At 35.7% G+C, this 17,406-nt stretch overlaps 1 protein-coding gene across 3 annotated transcripts in view; it reads left to right on the forward strand.

The window, feature by feature from the left end:
• The window catches only part of Agpat2 (1-Acylglycerol-3-phosphate O-acyltransferase 2), a 60,833-nt gene that overhangs the window by 9,340 nt on the left and 34,087 nt on the right, over positions 1 to 17,406 (forward strand). The window contains exons 2-4 of one of the 3 annotated variants that reach the window (XM_074086335.1): positions 2,297 to 2,362; positions 2,459 to 2,550; positions 10,977 to 11,089. In XM_074086335.1, the coding sequence (XP_073942436.1) occupies positions 2,483 to 2,550; positions 10,977 to 11,089 (181 nt within the window). In that variant the 5' untranslated portion in view covers positions 2,297 to 2,362; positions 2,459 to 2,482. Of the gene's footprint in view, positions 1 to 2,296; positions 2,363 to 2,458; positions 2,551 to 10,976; positions 11,090 to 14,226; positions 14,399 to 17,406 lie in introns of those variants that run through there. The other 2 variants (XM_074086350.1, XM_074086342.1) reach the window with 2 other exon arrangements.

Here is a 17,406-nt window from a genome sequence, read left to right on the forward strand (position 1 = left end):
TCTGATGCAAGAAGATTTGTACTGTGTATTTTATCATAGGTATTGTCTATTGCATAATAACTATTTATTTATATAAATGTCATGTTTTATGTGATTGTTGTATCATTTGAAAACTTTTTTAAACTTATAAAAAATCAAATACTGGACTTCCTTAAAAATAACTAAAAAGAAAAATAAGTCTAGTGGTTTAGAACTCTGTTAAATAACTTAGAATTCAGCGCAGTCCCTTACAAAACTGTGATCTGCTGTAAAATTTTTAGTAATGGGCCAAAACTGTTGATCTTTAAAAGTTACTTAATAGCTTTACACTGCTACACCACTATACTTGTTTTTTTAAGGTAGTTGAGTTTCACTAGTGTTAAAGATATGTTACCACAACTAGGCTGGATACAGATTACACACCTCTCTGCACTTCTTTGTTAGCACTTGACATAGATGGGCAAACAACCAGATGAGTTAATATTCACTGTAGCAAGTGTATAGACAAGTGGAAATAGCTATACAGCTATATCATATGGTGTGTTTCAATGAATATGGGTTTCTTTCACTCACACAAACTGACAGAAAGATTGATATACAAGTAATGTAGAAAATTAAAGCTCAATTTCATTGTGTATCTAGTTATTTTGTAGATTTTGACCACTTTCAAACCAGTGATGTTATTTCTGAAATCTGTTACTCAGGCCCTTCTTACACAACATTATGCAAATCTTCAATACCCAACGGTTTTGGTCTCTTAAGTGAATACCGCAATACAAATTCATAGAGGTTTGTACACACAGGCACAAATGTTGGAGACGCGTCCCTGTGTACGAATCTCTATGAATTTGAATTGCGGTAGTCGCTTAGAGACCGAAATCGTCAGGTATTGAAGATTTGTGTAATAATTTTGTTTACATATCTTTGTCTATTATGATAAAAAACTATTTTTTAATAAAAGTTCTGTAGCAAATTGTGCTTTTTGCTGATTAAACTTACGGTATTAGCCAAATTACATATTCCTACCAAAAAGCAAATCACCAGTGACTATAAGTGGGTGAAATTTTAGTTACAATTATATTGTATGTTAACAAACATACATACAGATACAATAACTAACAATAAGTTTATTTTAGAAAAAATAAACTTTTTTTTCGACTGTATTTTTAACCCCTGACGCAAAAGGAGGGGTGTTATAAGTTTGACCGCTATGTGTGTCGGTCTGTGGCACCATAGCTTAAGCAGGTGGACCGATTTAAATGTTTTATCAAAATCGTTTCAGCCATTTTTTCGTTATATTGCATTGACATTCAAACATCAAACCCTACCGAGTTTCAAGTTGATGCCAATAACTGTTTAACCTCCTGTTTCACCATTCATTGATGAAATTTATTTGACGGATAATGTGATGTCGTCTTTGTTTATTTTGTTCGAATAGACGGAGACCGCATCAAATTTATCCATCAAATAAAACTAATCAATGGATGGTGAAACAGCCCCTAAGAGTTCCGTCTGCGGCGACGATTCTTGTGGGACCACCAGAATTTCATTACCGGATTATTATTGTATTGTCACTGAACGCAGTCCGGGGATTTCTTTTTTAGCAAATGTTTACACCACAACTTATATATACTTACGTACGTTGTAAGATAAATAAAAGCTTGTAGAATAATATGTGTTTAAGGGGAGCTTCCTAAATATTTATTACATTCTGCTGTTGGCATTTACTTATCCATTGTGATGTGAAGTGCTGCCAGTGTAACATAGCATTACAATTTGCAAAATACAGCGACACAATCGCCATCTAGTGAAACTTTTTGTTTAGACTGATTTTAATATGAAAACCTCGTACGATAGATGGCGCTGCAGGGCTACTCCGAAACTCGAAGTTCGTGTCGTGCGGTCCCTCTCGCTCTCGTATCAAACAGTGTAAGTGTCAGAGGGACCGCACGACACGAACTTCGAGTTTCGGAGTAGCCCAGCTGGTATTCCAGTGTTTCATTAAGATCGACCGTAAGTAAAGCGGGCCCGCGGAAGTTTGTACGTGTCCGTGACAGGGGGAAAAACAAACTTAGGCCACGGCTGCTTCGGCTACCGACACTTCGTGACATCACTAGAGGTACCATCAGCCAAATAAGTGGTCTATCAATTTTTAAACAAGTTCCTATCAAATGAATATGTCGCTAAAGTCGAACTTTCAAGTTGACAGACATATCTATAGACAGACATGTCTATGACATGCAAACGATTATCAAATTTAGGGTGGTAGACCACATATTTGGCTGATGGTACCTACAGACGATTTTTTCTTTTTCAGATATTTCCAGCCATCGTCTCATGTAGGCAATGCCTCGTCAAGAGAAACCTGATCTAAAGAAATAAGGTAAAGTAATCTGGACTGGAGAGGGTTTGCTAACATGCTAGTCTTTACTTAGGTTTAGTTAATTAATACCAAGGTATTTCATCCTTTTTGTTGTAGGTACTCTTTGTTGTGAGACCCTAGATGGTTATACTAAGCGACAAGCAGAGAAAGGGCGTGCGTGTTCGCTTTTCTTGTGATCACGGGGTTGGGTAAGTACGGCAACGTTCCATTAAAATTAGTTAAATTAAATGTGCCTGAATTTCAGAAATCAATAACAGTTTTAGAGAAGATGCCTTACCAATATATTACCATTTTTTGATTATTACCTACTATTCATTGGTATATACCTGATTCACCGGATTCCTGTTTCGCCGGGTTCTTGTTTCGTCAGATTCTTATTTCGCAGGATTTTTTTGATTAAGGAAAACTAGAAATATTGCGGTATTATTTTATTAAGTCGTATTCGTTGCCAAGACCCCTATATTTGGACATTTTTGTTTTTTCAACCGCTTCAGATGCTGCACCGGCTCAGTTACAGGTTCCATTATGAGATAATATATATTAAATGGAACAAGTACTTATGGAACGTGTTAAAAGAAAAATCGCTATTTCTTTGAAAATTAATATAACCGATTTTTAAGTAAAAGAAGTTATGTCTGATCGTGGCAACAGAAAAGAAAATAAAACAATGTGGCAAATAGTTAAACAAGTAACCAGAAAAATTGTATAAAAAACCATAAAAACATTTCATTAAGATCACAAAATATAACAGAAATTAACCCTGAAAAAATAGCAAATTTGTTAAACGATTATTACGTGTCAGTTGGCAAATCTCCTTCGACGGGCGGCGCGCCCCCGGCCGGCCGCCCTGCTGCACACACTTCCGTAAATTCAATGTATCTGCAACCTGTCACTGAAAAAGAAATACGTAGTATAATCCAACACTTACCTAATAAATCCAGCTGTGGCATAGACGAAATCCCCTCTTTCTTACTGAAAGCTTGTATTGATGAATTCACTCCAGCTATTACAAAATTAATAAATCAATCCTTTGACGAATCTTGTTTTCCGGACAGTTTGAAAATAGCTAAGATAAAGCCCATTCCTAAAAAAAATGGAAAATTAGATGATCCAAGCACACATAGGCCAATTGCATTGCTTTCAGTAATATCAAAAATATTTGAAAAATGTATGGCAAATCGTATCTATAGCTTTCTGGAAAAATATAAACTACTTGATGAAAACCAACATGGATTCCGAAAAAAACACTCCACAACTCTCGCTATATACAATTATATCCAAGAAGCCTTAGAATACATTAAGGATAAAAAATATGCTATAGGACTCCTGTTAGATATGTCGAAAGCGTATGACAGAGTTTCACATGACATCTTACTCAACAAACTAAACTCAATAGGTATTCGGGGTAAAGCACTAGGCTGGATGAAATCATACCTTTGTCAACGAAAACAGTACGTAGAAATTGAACATGTAAACGAAACAACTGGATATATCAAAACATTTACGTCTAATATGCACACAGTTGACAGTTCAATCCCACAGGGCAGCGTTTTGGGATGTGTGCTTTTCCTTATTTATATAAATGACCTACCACAGATCACCGAACACAAATGTGTCCTGTTTGCCGATGACATATCAATCTTATTAAAATGCAGCAATGAACAAGATAGCAATACTTTAATTCCTAATACTTACTATACCTTAGCTCAATGGCTCCAAGACCACAACCTTATAATTAACAATAGCAAAACAAAAATCATCCAGTTCAGACCAAGACAAAAACAACCAATTAATTTAAATTCAATTTTAACGATTACTAATGTAGAAGAAGTTGGTGAATGCACATTGCTAGGGGTTACTATTGATAATCATTTAAACTGGAAAAAACATATTGAAAATTGTAAAACTAAACTGTCTCAATTTATATATGCGCTGAACATTCTCAAGGCCAATACCAGCACGGCTTGTGCGTTGGCAGCGTACCATGCGCACGCGTCCGCCTGGCTGCGCTACGGGCTGCTGCTGTGGGGACACAGCTCCGATGCGCACCAGCTCTTTATTATGCAGAAGAAGTGTCTGAGGATCTTAGCCAATATCCACCAACCGAACAGTTGCAAACCATATTTTAAAAAATGTAATATATTGACCCTTCCATCGCTATATATCCTGGAAACAGCAATATTTGTTAGAAAAAACCTACACTTGTACCAATTTTCAAAAAGTGCCCGTCGAACCCATAAACTTACCCTTCCAGAACCCATACTAGAAATCTACAAAAACAGCCCGTATTATAGAACAATTAACATATACAACAAATTGCCGTTAAATATTAAGATATAAATAGTAATACATTATTCATAGCTAAATTAAAAACAGATCTATTAGAAAAATGTTATTATTCTACTAAGGAATTTTTGTAAACATGATATTATTGTGCCATAATAGTTTATAACAGTTTAATTTAATTTATAGCATAATGTAACCGTAGTTTTTAAGCTTTAATGCAAGTACGTAGGATATCTTACTTTTTAGTTGCCTAATAGCATTAGATAACATTATTATAAATGTGGCTATACCCTACCAGGGTGCATAATATTGTAAGACTTATTAGAATAAGGCCTTATGTATTTTATGTTTTTTGCCAAATAAATAAATACTAAATACTAATTCATTTGTCTAACATAATAATAAAATATAACCAGCTAGTTGCTTTCTTTACCTTACTTATTTTTATTTCATAATATTTCCGACGAAACAAGATTCCGACGAAACAAGAACCCGGCGAAACAGGAATCCGGCGAACCGGGAATATTTCGTTTTATGTACCATTAAGCCAAATAAGTGGTCTATCCATTTTTTAACAAAGTTCCTATCAAATGATTATGTCGTTAAAGTCGAACTTTCAAGTTGACAGACACGTCTATTGGCATTATTGTTTTGTGACATGAAAACTATTATCAACTTTAGGGTGGTAGACCACATACCTACATTTGGCTGATGGTACCTGTCGGAGTAGCCAAGGCGCTCGACATCATCAGGAACACTTAAACGTGACGTAACGTAGCTACAAATGCATTTGACGAAGAATGCTTCGTCCTCATATTTTTTTGGACTTTTACCCGCTTAGTGAAACATCATGTAGCTATTTATCCATTGTACCATGTAGGAACAGAGTCCGAATCCAGTGTAACTGGGTGCGTATGTACCTAGTCACACAATTTTTGAAAGTAATAACGTAATGTTCGTCATAATATCCTGTAACAGGGACTTCTGACTCCCAGCACAGGATCCAGAGCCGTAGATTATTTTTTGTACATTAGCTTTTTTATGCATTTTTTTTCATTTATAATTTTTGTTAGTCGACTTTATTTGCAGCCGAAACCGTAAATTATTCGGAAAATTGCAACTATGTATAAGTAGGTAGGTAAGGTTTGTTTTATAACAATTCTGAATATATTTTTTATTCGACTGGATGGCAAACGAGCAAATAAGTGATGCAGAAATAAAAGAGTTATGTATGACCAACAATACCTACATTATGATAAACATTACATTACGATTACGACTTTCAACCAATGTGGACCCAATTAACTAACCCACTTCAAGGCGATATGATGATAATTATTCTCTTTATAATGAACCCTTTCAATGACGTCATTCGCTTGATAGCAAATAGAGGCCTACTAATCGACTTTTATTGTTGGTACCTACCTATAAATTTCCTGCAGATAACAATAACAAGAATAAAATCTTAATTTATTATTAAGTCCGATAAAGTTAGTAGGTAGACCCACCAACAAAGGTAAGTACTACTTTGTTGGTGGTATGTTGATTGGCTCAAAAACCCAGTACCTAATGAGTTCCAAGTGTTGAACTCGCTGTATTAGCATAGTATACATACTTATATTAACAGAGTTCAATACTAGACTGGCCAGCGAAAGCGGTCCCAGACAAACCGCGGTAAATAAAAAAACCTGCCAAGAGCGTGTTGGACACGCCCAAAATAGGGTTCCGTAGCCATTACGAAAAAATTAAGCAATATTTTTCTATGGATTTCGTATTTTATACAGAATCTTCCAAGTTTAGGTGTATTTTATACCTTAGGCTGCTATTTACTCATAAACTACTAATAGGTACTTAATTCTCAAGCTCACTTAGCCGTTATAGTTTTCCTTGAAAGTTTGATATACTTACTACCATCCTGAATTTTTTTTAAATTTTCCACCCAAATTTTTAGATTTTAGAGGGGATCCCCACGCTCGATTTTAATGAAAATTTGCACTTTAAAGTTGAATATTTCACAAACACATCACTGAATCGAAAAATCGTCTTAGCAAACCCCTAATGGTTTTAAAAGACCTATCCAACGATACCCCACACTATAGGGTTGGATGAGAAAAAAAATCACCCCCACTTTACGTCTATGGAAAGTACCCAAAAAAATAATTTTAAAATTTTTTTTTGTTCCACTTTGTCGGCATAGTTTACTTATATATCCTTGCAAAATTACAGCTTTCTGCTGTCCGCGGACGGACAGACAGACAGACAGACATGGCGAAACTATAAGGGTTCTGTTTTTGCCATTTTGGCTCCGGAACCCTTAAAATGAGGCTGACAACACTTGCTGTACACTGATTAAACGATGTTGATACTTAGATATTTTTATTTAAATTTTCCAGATATTAAAATTACCTATACTCGAGACTTCAAGCTGCATCAACATTCATTATAGTACCTAATGTGTGAAAGTTGATGATGCACTTTAGTAGCCCCTTGGTAAATTTTATGACCTTTGTCAGTGCCCATTTACGTACAGTCCAGACGCATACATTTTTGGAACATTTTGACCAGATTGGCATTGAATATATCTTCTAAAATTTTTATTCTAACATTATCTTATTACATTTTCCCATTTTGAGCTTGAATTAAATTATTAAAGTCTCAAAAATGATACCAGATTATAGTTTCGTAAAAAATGCGTGGACAGCTTTCGCTGGCCAGAGTCTACTACTACACTTGATTTTTCTTTTTTAACCGACTTCAAAATTATCAATTCGGTCACTTTTTTATGTTTATTACCTCATATCAGAACTCCGTCATTTGTGAACTGATTTGAAATATTTTTTTTCGTTCTTATAGGAATGCATTCAATCCCATAAGCACCAAATCAGGATTTGAAGATTGGATCCCAAGGAAATCGAGGGAACTCTTCAAATTTTGTAGGGGCTCCCCGGACACCTATGGTTATTCCGTTGTTATCCTACTAATATTATAAATGCGAGTATGTTTGTTACTTCTTCACGCTGAAACGGCTGGATAGATTGGGATGAAATTTGTCAAAAAGTTAGTTTAAGTATAATCTGGAATAACACATAGGCTACTTTTTTATCTCGATATTCCCACGGGATAGGGATAAAATCTTGCAATTTCAACCGCGGGGTTTAGAGTTTTTAAATTTTGGACAGTATTCTCAACACAACCTCAACGAAGACCACCATAACAATTTTGGGCATTCCGTGAGGAATTTTATAAAATCCCGGAATTTTAATTGTACTAACTACTAGATCGAATAGATTACGCGTGCGAAGCCGCGGGTAAATTCTAGTAGGTAATATTATAAATACGAAAGTTTGTAAGTCTGTTTGTTTGTTACCTCATCACGTCTGAACAACTGCACCGTTTTCCATGAAATTCGTTAGGTAGGTAGATATACAGATACTTTGAGTCCCGGGGAAAGACGGGATAGTTTTTATCCCGAAAAGTTTTAGTCCCAAAAGCGATTTCGAATTCTACGCCGACGGAGTCGCGGGCAACATATATTTTTTATTATAGCTAACAATCTGATGTATGTACAAAAGTAGCTATCGAAGTACCTACTTATATTATTCTCCTTGTTATTTACGACTACGAATAAAAACCTAACTTAGTGCCAAGCCTTAGAACAATTGGTTTTGAGTGGGACCTATTCTGCTTTTATTTTGAATAATACGCCGATAATATTATGTTTTAAAGCACAACTTGACCTAGTGCTTAATGGTTTACTTAATGGTTAGTAAAAAAATAACAGAAACGGGCAACCGAGAAGTTCTATGCATGTTCTGTTCATTAATAAACCTGCGATTCATTAACTAACATATTTTGTTTCTTTCATTAACACTATCAGGCGCTAAGTAGGCGGTTTAGCGGTCCGCTGCGTAGCATTCGCAATGAGGGCTATTGTTTTTTGTCTCACTAGATGGCGCACTGTTGCGTGAGGTTTTTAAGTATGGCTTTCAAAGTCTGTTATTACGGGCGTGAAAACAAAGTTTAGATTAAAATCATTTTTAATACACCTTAAAACCGTACACCGTACCATAAAAATATCGAGCATGCCACAGTGTTGCATAGTCCCCGTTTTGTTCGGAAAAAAGGGAGGATAAAGGTTTCCGAAAGACAAAACTGTCTCAAAACACAGACATTCATTTCCCCGGAACGCATATTTGCCATAATTTATTTCAGATATTGCAAAATATTCACAAAATTATTCTAATTAGAAATACCTAAACCCACGTAGCTCACCCAAAAACTATGAGATTTGACATTTCAGAGACCTCACGCTACACTAGCGCCTATTGTGGCGAATTCATACGCGATAGCCCTCATTAGAGCTAGCAATTCGACAAAATCATGAAAAATTTAAAGGTTGGCGGGCATATCTGATGGCCTACTCCGAAGTTCGAAAATCGAAGCTCGTATCGTACCGTCCCTCTCACTCTCAATAATTCAATAGTAGAAGTGTCAGAGGTATCGAACGACACAAACTTCGAGTTTCGAATTTTAAGTAGCCCTGCTGGTAGACAGTAAGTACCTATTTAAGTTTTTTTTACCTAACTAAGTAGTTAAATATTCAAACTTCTTGTGATAGATAAAATATGAGTCTGAAAGCCCGGAAGACCGGGTAGACCGGGGACAATTGAAACACGTTATGATTGAAACATCTCAATTTTCTCGAATACTGTAATACCTTAGATGAATGATTGGTCTCGCGCGCTCGCTCAAAATTCAAATTCAAAAATTCAAATGATTTATTCAGTAAATAGGCCGCAATGTGCACTTTTACATGTCATTTTTTTAAACTACCAGCGCTTTCGGAAAGACCATCATTGCCAAGAAGAACGCGCCGCAAGAAACTTGGCAGAAAGTCATTTTTTCATAAAAATATAATTACAAATAAAATACTTAAAAACTATATTATACAATTAAAGAAAAAAAAAACACAAAAAACAATAATAAAAGAAATACAGGGATGTATGGGGTCCCTTAGTTTCAATACTAAACACTACTAGATACCACGCTAACTAAAAACAAAAGGTTCATGAATGCGGCAACTCAATATTGTAGTGTGCGTAAGAACGGTGTAAGACAATTTGCAAGTATGCTAGTGTGCGTGACGAATTGTGCTGCCAGCTGCTCCACTGTTACCCGAATTATTGGGAAAAAAAATTATTCTGTGGTCTATTAAGTTACTGGTTACAAAATGTATCTTGGGAAATACTTAGAAATTAAGAAGTAATTAAGAGTTAATGCATTAATATGTTTGTGAATAGGTTAGGCGTAGGTTTCTTCTTTAAAAAAATGATAGGTATGATGTAGGTAATATCAATGATCAGACCTCACTTTTAATTAAAAAATATATATATTTAAGGAAATTCAATTTTTTACAAATTATTACTAAAAATTCATGGACTGAGTCACCAACTAAGGAGTTTTGCTTACTTAAGATAACACGTTTCACCTATAGTTAAACCTAATATAATGTACAGGTTAATTAAGACTAAAATAAAAATAAATGTTTACAAAATATTCATACATAGGTACATGCATACATACATACGCTTGAAAAACATAACCCTCCTTCGGGCAGTCGGGTAAAAAGTTAACATTTCAGGAAAATGGGTAGAAATACGAAAAAAAAATTTTTCGTTTCCCGTAATACCGAAGTAAATCAGCTGATCGGGCTTTTTGATTGGGAAGACAAAAAAACATTTTTAATTTTAACACCCCTTAATTAAATAGTGTCGGGTAACAATTTATACACCTTCAGTGTATACATCACAAAGATAAACATTAAATAATAAAGAACTAGGTTATGTATATATAATAATTACGTTAGATACTTAAGTAAAATAAGTTATTAAAATTTATCATCATTAAATGATGATAACAATAAAATTCAATTTATTAAAATCTCAACCACGGGGAATTTGATTCTTGTGTACGCGGCAACACAGAATGGCGTTTAGGGTTCGTGTTATTTTATTTTGTAATTTCGAAATTATACGATATTTACTGATGGTATGTGATCCCAGTGTCCTTCTTATTTATTGTAGTATTATTTTTAAACAGTTTCACTGCGAAAACTGGCATTTTACTTTGGTTTATGACCAAAATTTAACAAAAAATCGGTACATTCACCTTACGCACAGTTTGCAAGGCGACTGACTCGCCTCGGGATCGGGTACGCCGAATTCGGCGTACTATTTGTTGCCGCATTTGACAAGTACGCCGGCGGTATCTAGTCGAGCGAGCGCGCGAGACCAATCATTCATCTAAGTGTAATACCTATGAACGGTAGGTACGCGGCGCTTGAACGTGGCTCGGACTGGTCGGAACCTGTCTTCAGTAGCGCGCGCGCCGGCGAGCGACATAGTCGTGTTGGGGATCCATTTTCGATTTTCAGACTCAAAAGTAAGTATTTACATCGTCTTTCCTTTTGTTATACCTAATAAATCTTCTTTATTTGTGTATATACTTAAATGGTGTCTTATTCTGTAGTTATTAATTAGTATTTATATTTAATTTGACTAGTAAAAATGTCGATGTAAGTTACTTATTTTTGACCTTGAAGTAGAAAGTGTCGAATGGGTACATTTGAAACAACTGGTCTGGTGACGGTTGAAACGTTTCAATCGTCCTGTTGGTTCAAACGTCCCCAACTTTACATATTTACTACCAGCTTTTATTACCCGACTGGGGGAAGCAAAAAGAAGGGTAGTCTGGTTAAGTCTAGGTATGTAAGTATGTATGTATGTCAATATATATGCATGTATGTATGTGACCGAAAATCAGATGTTCCACTCTAGTTCCTAAACAATTGGACCGATTTTAATAAATGTTTTTTTTATTCGACTGAATGGCAAACGAGCAAGTGGTTCTCCTGATGGTAAGAGATTACCACCGCCCATAAGCATCTGCAACACCAGGGGTATTGCAGATGCGTTGCCAACCTAGAGGCCTAAGATGGGATACCTCAAGTGCCGGTAATTTCACCGGCTGTCTTATTCTCCACGCCAAAACACAACAGTGCAAGCACTGCTGCTACACGGCAGGATTAGCGAGCAAGATGGTGGCAGCATCCGGGCGGACCTTGCACAAGGTCCTACCACCTGCAATAGTCATATGATTTGTCAAAACGTGCGAGTGTCATAGGCTACATTACATTACATTTTCCACCCACCGGTTTAGATGTTAGATGGGTGGGGGACGCTCGATTTTAATGAAAATTTGCACTTTAAAGTTGAATATTTCACAATCAAATCACTGAATCTCAAAATCGTCTTCGCAAACCTCTAATGGTTTTAAAAGACCTATCCAACGATACCCCACACTATAGGGTTGGATGAGAAAAAAAAATCACCCCCACTTTACGTCTATGGGAGGTACCCTAAAAAAATGGTTTTTTTAAGTTTTGTTTTATTTTGTCGGCATAGTTTATCTATATATCCTTGCAAAATTACAGCTTTCTAGCAATGATAGTCCCTGAGCAAAGCCGCGGACGGACAGACAGACAGACAGACAGACATGACGAAACTAAGGGTTCCGTTTTTGCCATTTTGGCTCCGGAACCCCCTAAAAAGGGATGAATAAATATCTTAAATAACGTTATTTTGAAATGTTCTTGTAATAAGTTTTTGTTAAAAATTTCAATTTTAATACTAGTTTTTTTGCCGAATGTAATGTGTTTGTTAACTGTACTTGCATTGTCATCTAAACTACATATCTGTACCAAATTTCAAGTCGGTACGGTAGGTACTATTAACTATTGAGGAGTTCCCTCCCGCAGAGACGATCCTGGCAGAACCACCAAGATGTCACTACCATATTGTATTGTCACCAAAATTTACAGAACTATGCCAAATTTCAAGTCGATCGGACCACTGGAAGTAGGTCAAATTTATGTAGCTTCCAAGATTTGACCCAAACAAACAATAAATAAACAAACAGGGCAAGCCTAAGGGGAAAGCTAAAGAAAAGCTTCTAAAAATATCGCCGAAATGTAAGCACTTGTGCAAGTACTTCGAATAAAAAACAATTTGAATTCTCATCCTCTTTGGTTCTGGCTGATTGGGTCTGAAAACTATTGCCACCGAACCACGCGCGGCTCGAAAAAAAATTGCTGTCAGCGCGGTTCATTCGCGGGAAATTCGTCGGAATACGGTATTTGACAACTCCTTATTTTGCCATATCTTAATATTATTATGAAAATATAGATATACAGATAGTGGTTAGCGAAGAGAAAATTTAAATCGGTTGAAAATTGGATTTATAGTGTTTTTTTGAAAAATCTATATACCTGTCTCTTTCTCAAACGCTTTTCTCTATGCAGCAAGTATGGCGGTACTGGCGTGTGACGTCACATGCCAGTATGTCTTTCTCTGTCTAATCTTGAGTTTCAAACCTTTATAACTTTGTTATTTGTAAAGGTAGCTTAAAAATTGTTTTTCTATTCGATAACAGGCATTGTGTAGTTTTAATTTATAAAACATATACAAAATAGTCAAATACCGTATTCGTATGTTGAGCAATTAAATAATAAGAAAAAATTGTTTTTTTAAGTTTTGTTTTATTTTGTCGGCATAGTTTATCTATATATCCTTGCAAAATTACAGCTTTCTAGCAATGATAGTCCCTGAGCAAAGCCGCGGACGGACAGACAGACAGACAGACAGACATGACGAAACTAAGGGTTCCGTTTTTGCCATTTTGGCTCCTGAACCCCCTAAAAAGGGATGAATAAATATCTTAAATAACGTTATTTTGAAATGTTGTAGAACTCCTTCGGTCTAATTAATTTCTCACTTTTATCAAGGTGGTTAAACTGAAAGTTATGATTGAAAAATTTTGATGATTGAAACAGTTGTTTTTGTATGAGAATAACTGTTTGTTGTTTAAGATACTATTTTGCAATTATAATGTTATCATCATCCATCATCCCAGCCTATATACGTCCCACTGCTGGGCACAGGCCTCCTCTCAGACAAGAGGGCTAATAGGGATAATAATGTTATATCAAAGTAGAAATATATTTATCGTCAAAAGTATTATAACATAAGATGGTTAAAATAACGGAAGGAAACTTAGACATAAAAATATTGGTGATTACATGAAACCAAATGTATATTATAGTATAACTTTAAAAAACACATTTTATGTGAACAAATGATTAACGATCTCACTTATTACGTTTAATAGTAGTAAAAACTGAAGAGGCTGAATAAAGATATTTCCTTGTTTTGATATTATATTAGTGTTTCAATTGTCCCTACACACTGGTTCAATCGTCCTTAGTACTAGGTCAATTGAATCACTCTGCCCCGTCCTCTTTATGCACCTATATAAGCAGGAGCCTTATTGTGTGTTTTAATTAGGAGCCTGATATATCTTTAAACAAATACCAGTAACATCTTTGTAAATACAATAGATATCTAATTACACCAGGCTAAGTGAAAATTGTTTCAACTGTCCCCGGTCTACCCTACATAGATGGCCGGTACGCCGGCAGCCCTATTCACTCACATACATTTGGATGACGATATGCTCGTGCCTTCGTACGGTACGGACTGACTTAGCGCGGCCACAATCAGTCACTTGCTTAGTCAGTCAGTTACGGTTGGTTTTAACACACAGTTGTGCAATCTCGCAGACGCACGCATTTGACATAAATTTAATGATTAAGTAAAACTTTTTTTACAAAATTTGGACTTGGTTTCTGTTTGGGTGAGTGAAAATTACATTATTTTGTCTTTATTAACACGGAAATACACAGATAAATATAAAAAAACACGTCTTTGTTCAATATACTTAATGCCGGTGCCGCGGCGTTTAGTTCATAACTTACATAGGTACTTTACTTATATATTTTTTAAATAAGTGCCACCACAATTAAATGTTTATTAAAAACGTTGCGGGTAGGTAGGTATAATGTGAATCAACATGCTATTTTATTTAATACTTACCTTACATAGACAAAAATATTGCCCTCTGGCAAATTGTTTACCTAAGCATAGATGTAAGGGACGGTTTCAACTTCAATAATAAAGTAAGTTTAATTCTCCTGGGACAATCATTAATGGTCAAGTAGGTAAACTGACTTTATTAATACACGAAACGTGCCTAGTAAAGTACCTAGCTAGCAGGGACACAAATACGCTGAAGTACCTAGTAGTAGGTATAATATGTTAATTTAATTGCGTTTTTTTGCTAAAATGTGCAGTAGTTTTTGTTATTTTCAAAAATAAATATTGTTATTTAGGCTTTTTCAGTCTTTGACCAAAACAAATTTACTGTCAAGCATAAACTTTTGTAGCCAATAAGCCTGATATCGCGCTGACAGATCGATCAAACCGCCAGACAGTGCTCGTCGACATCACCATCCCACATGACGAGAACCTCGTGAAGGCCGAGAAGGACAAACGCAGCAAGTACCTTGACTTGGCTCACGAGGCGACTGCTATGTGGGATGTTGACTCGACGATCATTGTCCCGATAGTCGTTTCGGCAAACGGTCTAATAGCGAACAGTCTCGACCAACATCTCAAGAGACTCTCGCTAGATGGCTGGCTTTATTTTTATAACTATTATAAAAACCTAATCCTAAAATGTAGACAAATAAAAAGAATAATATTAATAGTAATCCATTTATTTCGGGCAACTTGGCCCATACAATAAATACCTCACAGACTAACATACTTATAATCCATATTATAATTAGGTGTCAAAACCCAAGAGTCCAAGAGAGTCCAAGAGCTGGTAGACATCTGAAAACACGTGCCTACACGCAATTTTTAGGGTTCCGTCCCCAAAGGGTGCCAACTGGACCCTATTACTGAGACTCCGCTGTCTGTCTGTCCGTCCGTCTGTCACAGGGCTCCGCCGTAAAAGTTAGACACTTGAAATGTATGTATTACTTACTGTGGCCGCTATAACAACAAATACTAAAAATAAAATAGTTACAAATTAAAGGGAGTCGTCATACAAGAAACTTGTTTTTGTCAGCGTTTTTTGGTTGCTACGCGTTGTTAGCCGTTGCAAGGCGACCAAAGTGACAGCCCCTATGTCGTTTGAATATATATTGAATATACTTACCTTTAAGTTTGCGATTTTAATGATGTTTTATAAAAGCTTCGGTAATATAATGTAGTGACTGTCTGTTTGTGTGGTTTATTCGTTTTTGTGAAAAATAATGAAGCAATTTATGAACCACAAACCTCAATGAAGCCAACTTTGATATAGCGCTCGCCAAATTCGCACCGTCAATAATCACTATGTTTACCTATTGTTTTTTACACTAAAAAATTCATACCTACTAAGTATTTAACACTATTTACAAGGTTTATAATACAGTTTAAAATTTATTCACACTAGTCGAGCTTCTTATTATTTAATTGCTCAACATACGAATTCCGACGAATTTCCCGCGAATGAACCGCGCTGACAGCAATTTTTTTTCGAGCCGCGCGTGGTTCGGTGGCAATAGTTTTCAGACCCAATCAGCCAGAACCAAAGAGGATGAGAATTCAAATTGTTTTTTATTCGAAGTACTTGCACAAGTGCTTACATTTCGGCGATATTTTTAGAAGCTTTTCTTTAGCTTTCCCCTTAGGCATGCCCTGTTTGTTTATTTATTGTTTGTTTGGGTCAAATCTTGGAAGCTACATAAATTTGACCTACTTCCAGTGGTCCGATCGACTTGAAATTTGGCATAGTTCTGTAAATTTTGGTGACAATACAATATGGTAGTGACATCTTGGTGGTTCTGCCAGGATCGTCTCTGCGGGAGGGAACTCCTCAATAGTTAATAGTACCTACCGTACCGACTTGAAATTTGGTACAGATATGTAGGTAGTTTAGATGACAATGCAAGTACAGTTAACAAACACATTACATTCGGCAAAAAAACTAGTATTAAAATTGAATTTTTTAACAAAAACTTATTACAAGCATTATATTTACTTGCAGTGTAATTTGTAACTATATTTGCTCGGATGGAATCTTTAAATTTAAATTTGAAATGGATATCTTCAACCGATTGAGCTGAAATTTTACACGCATGTATAAATCCGATGACAATGCAATATTATTATGACATGGAGTTGATAAAGCTAGCGGGTGACCATAGGAACTCTGTGATAAACGACACGACCGCATCGTGTTTGGACTCGTTTAATTCGTCTTGACGAGTAGGTACTTTGGTTACCAGTACTTCATCAGCAAAAAACACTTATTTTAGAAGAATCTTCATGTACGAGTCCGACTCGCACTTGACCAATTTTTCTTTTTTAAATAGGGTTTTGGCTGACAATAGTGTTTTCTATTTTCATATTATGTTTTCAATCGTCAATCGAGATTTTTTTTCCAGCCAGTTTCCATTATTTTTGGCTTGTTAGCTACCGGTGAAGCGTGTTAAAAATCTTCTGGTTTGATTACTTACATTCTAATTTTTCCCACTTTTGACTATCACGTCCTTTTTCCCCATGGACATTTACGAAATAAAATATTTACTGTTCGTGATTATAGGTAGCTTGCTTTATGTTTATGTATAGTCAAGTTGACATTGGTCATCTACAAAGTACGAACAGGAACTTATTTACTGCGTCTCGTTAACCTCGGGTTAAAGATTGAAGCTGCTGGTACACCCAAGCTGATATCACCGATTTTTAGTGTACCTGCAATACTCACATCTAGGTTAATCGTCATATGTAATACTTAATAGTTTCGCAAAAGTA

The sequence above is a fragment of the Choristoneura fumiferana genome, chromosome Z (genome assembly GCF_025370935.1).
Source record: "Choristoneura fumiferana chromosome Z, NRCan_CFum_1, whole genome shotgun sequence".
Lineage (NCBI taxonomy): Eukaryota > Metazoa > Arthropoda > Insecta > Lepidoptera > Tortricidae > Choristoneura > Choristoneura fumiferana.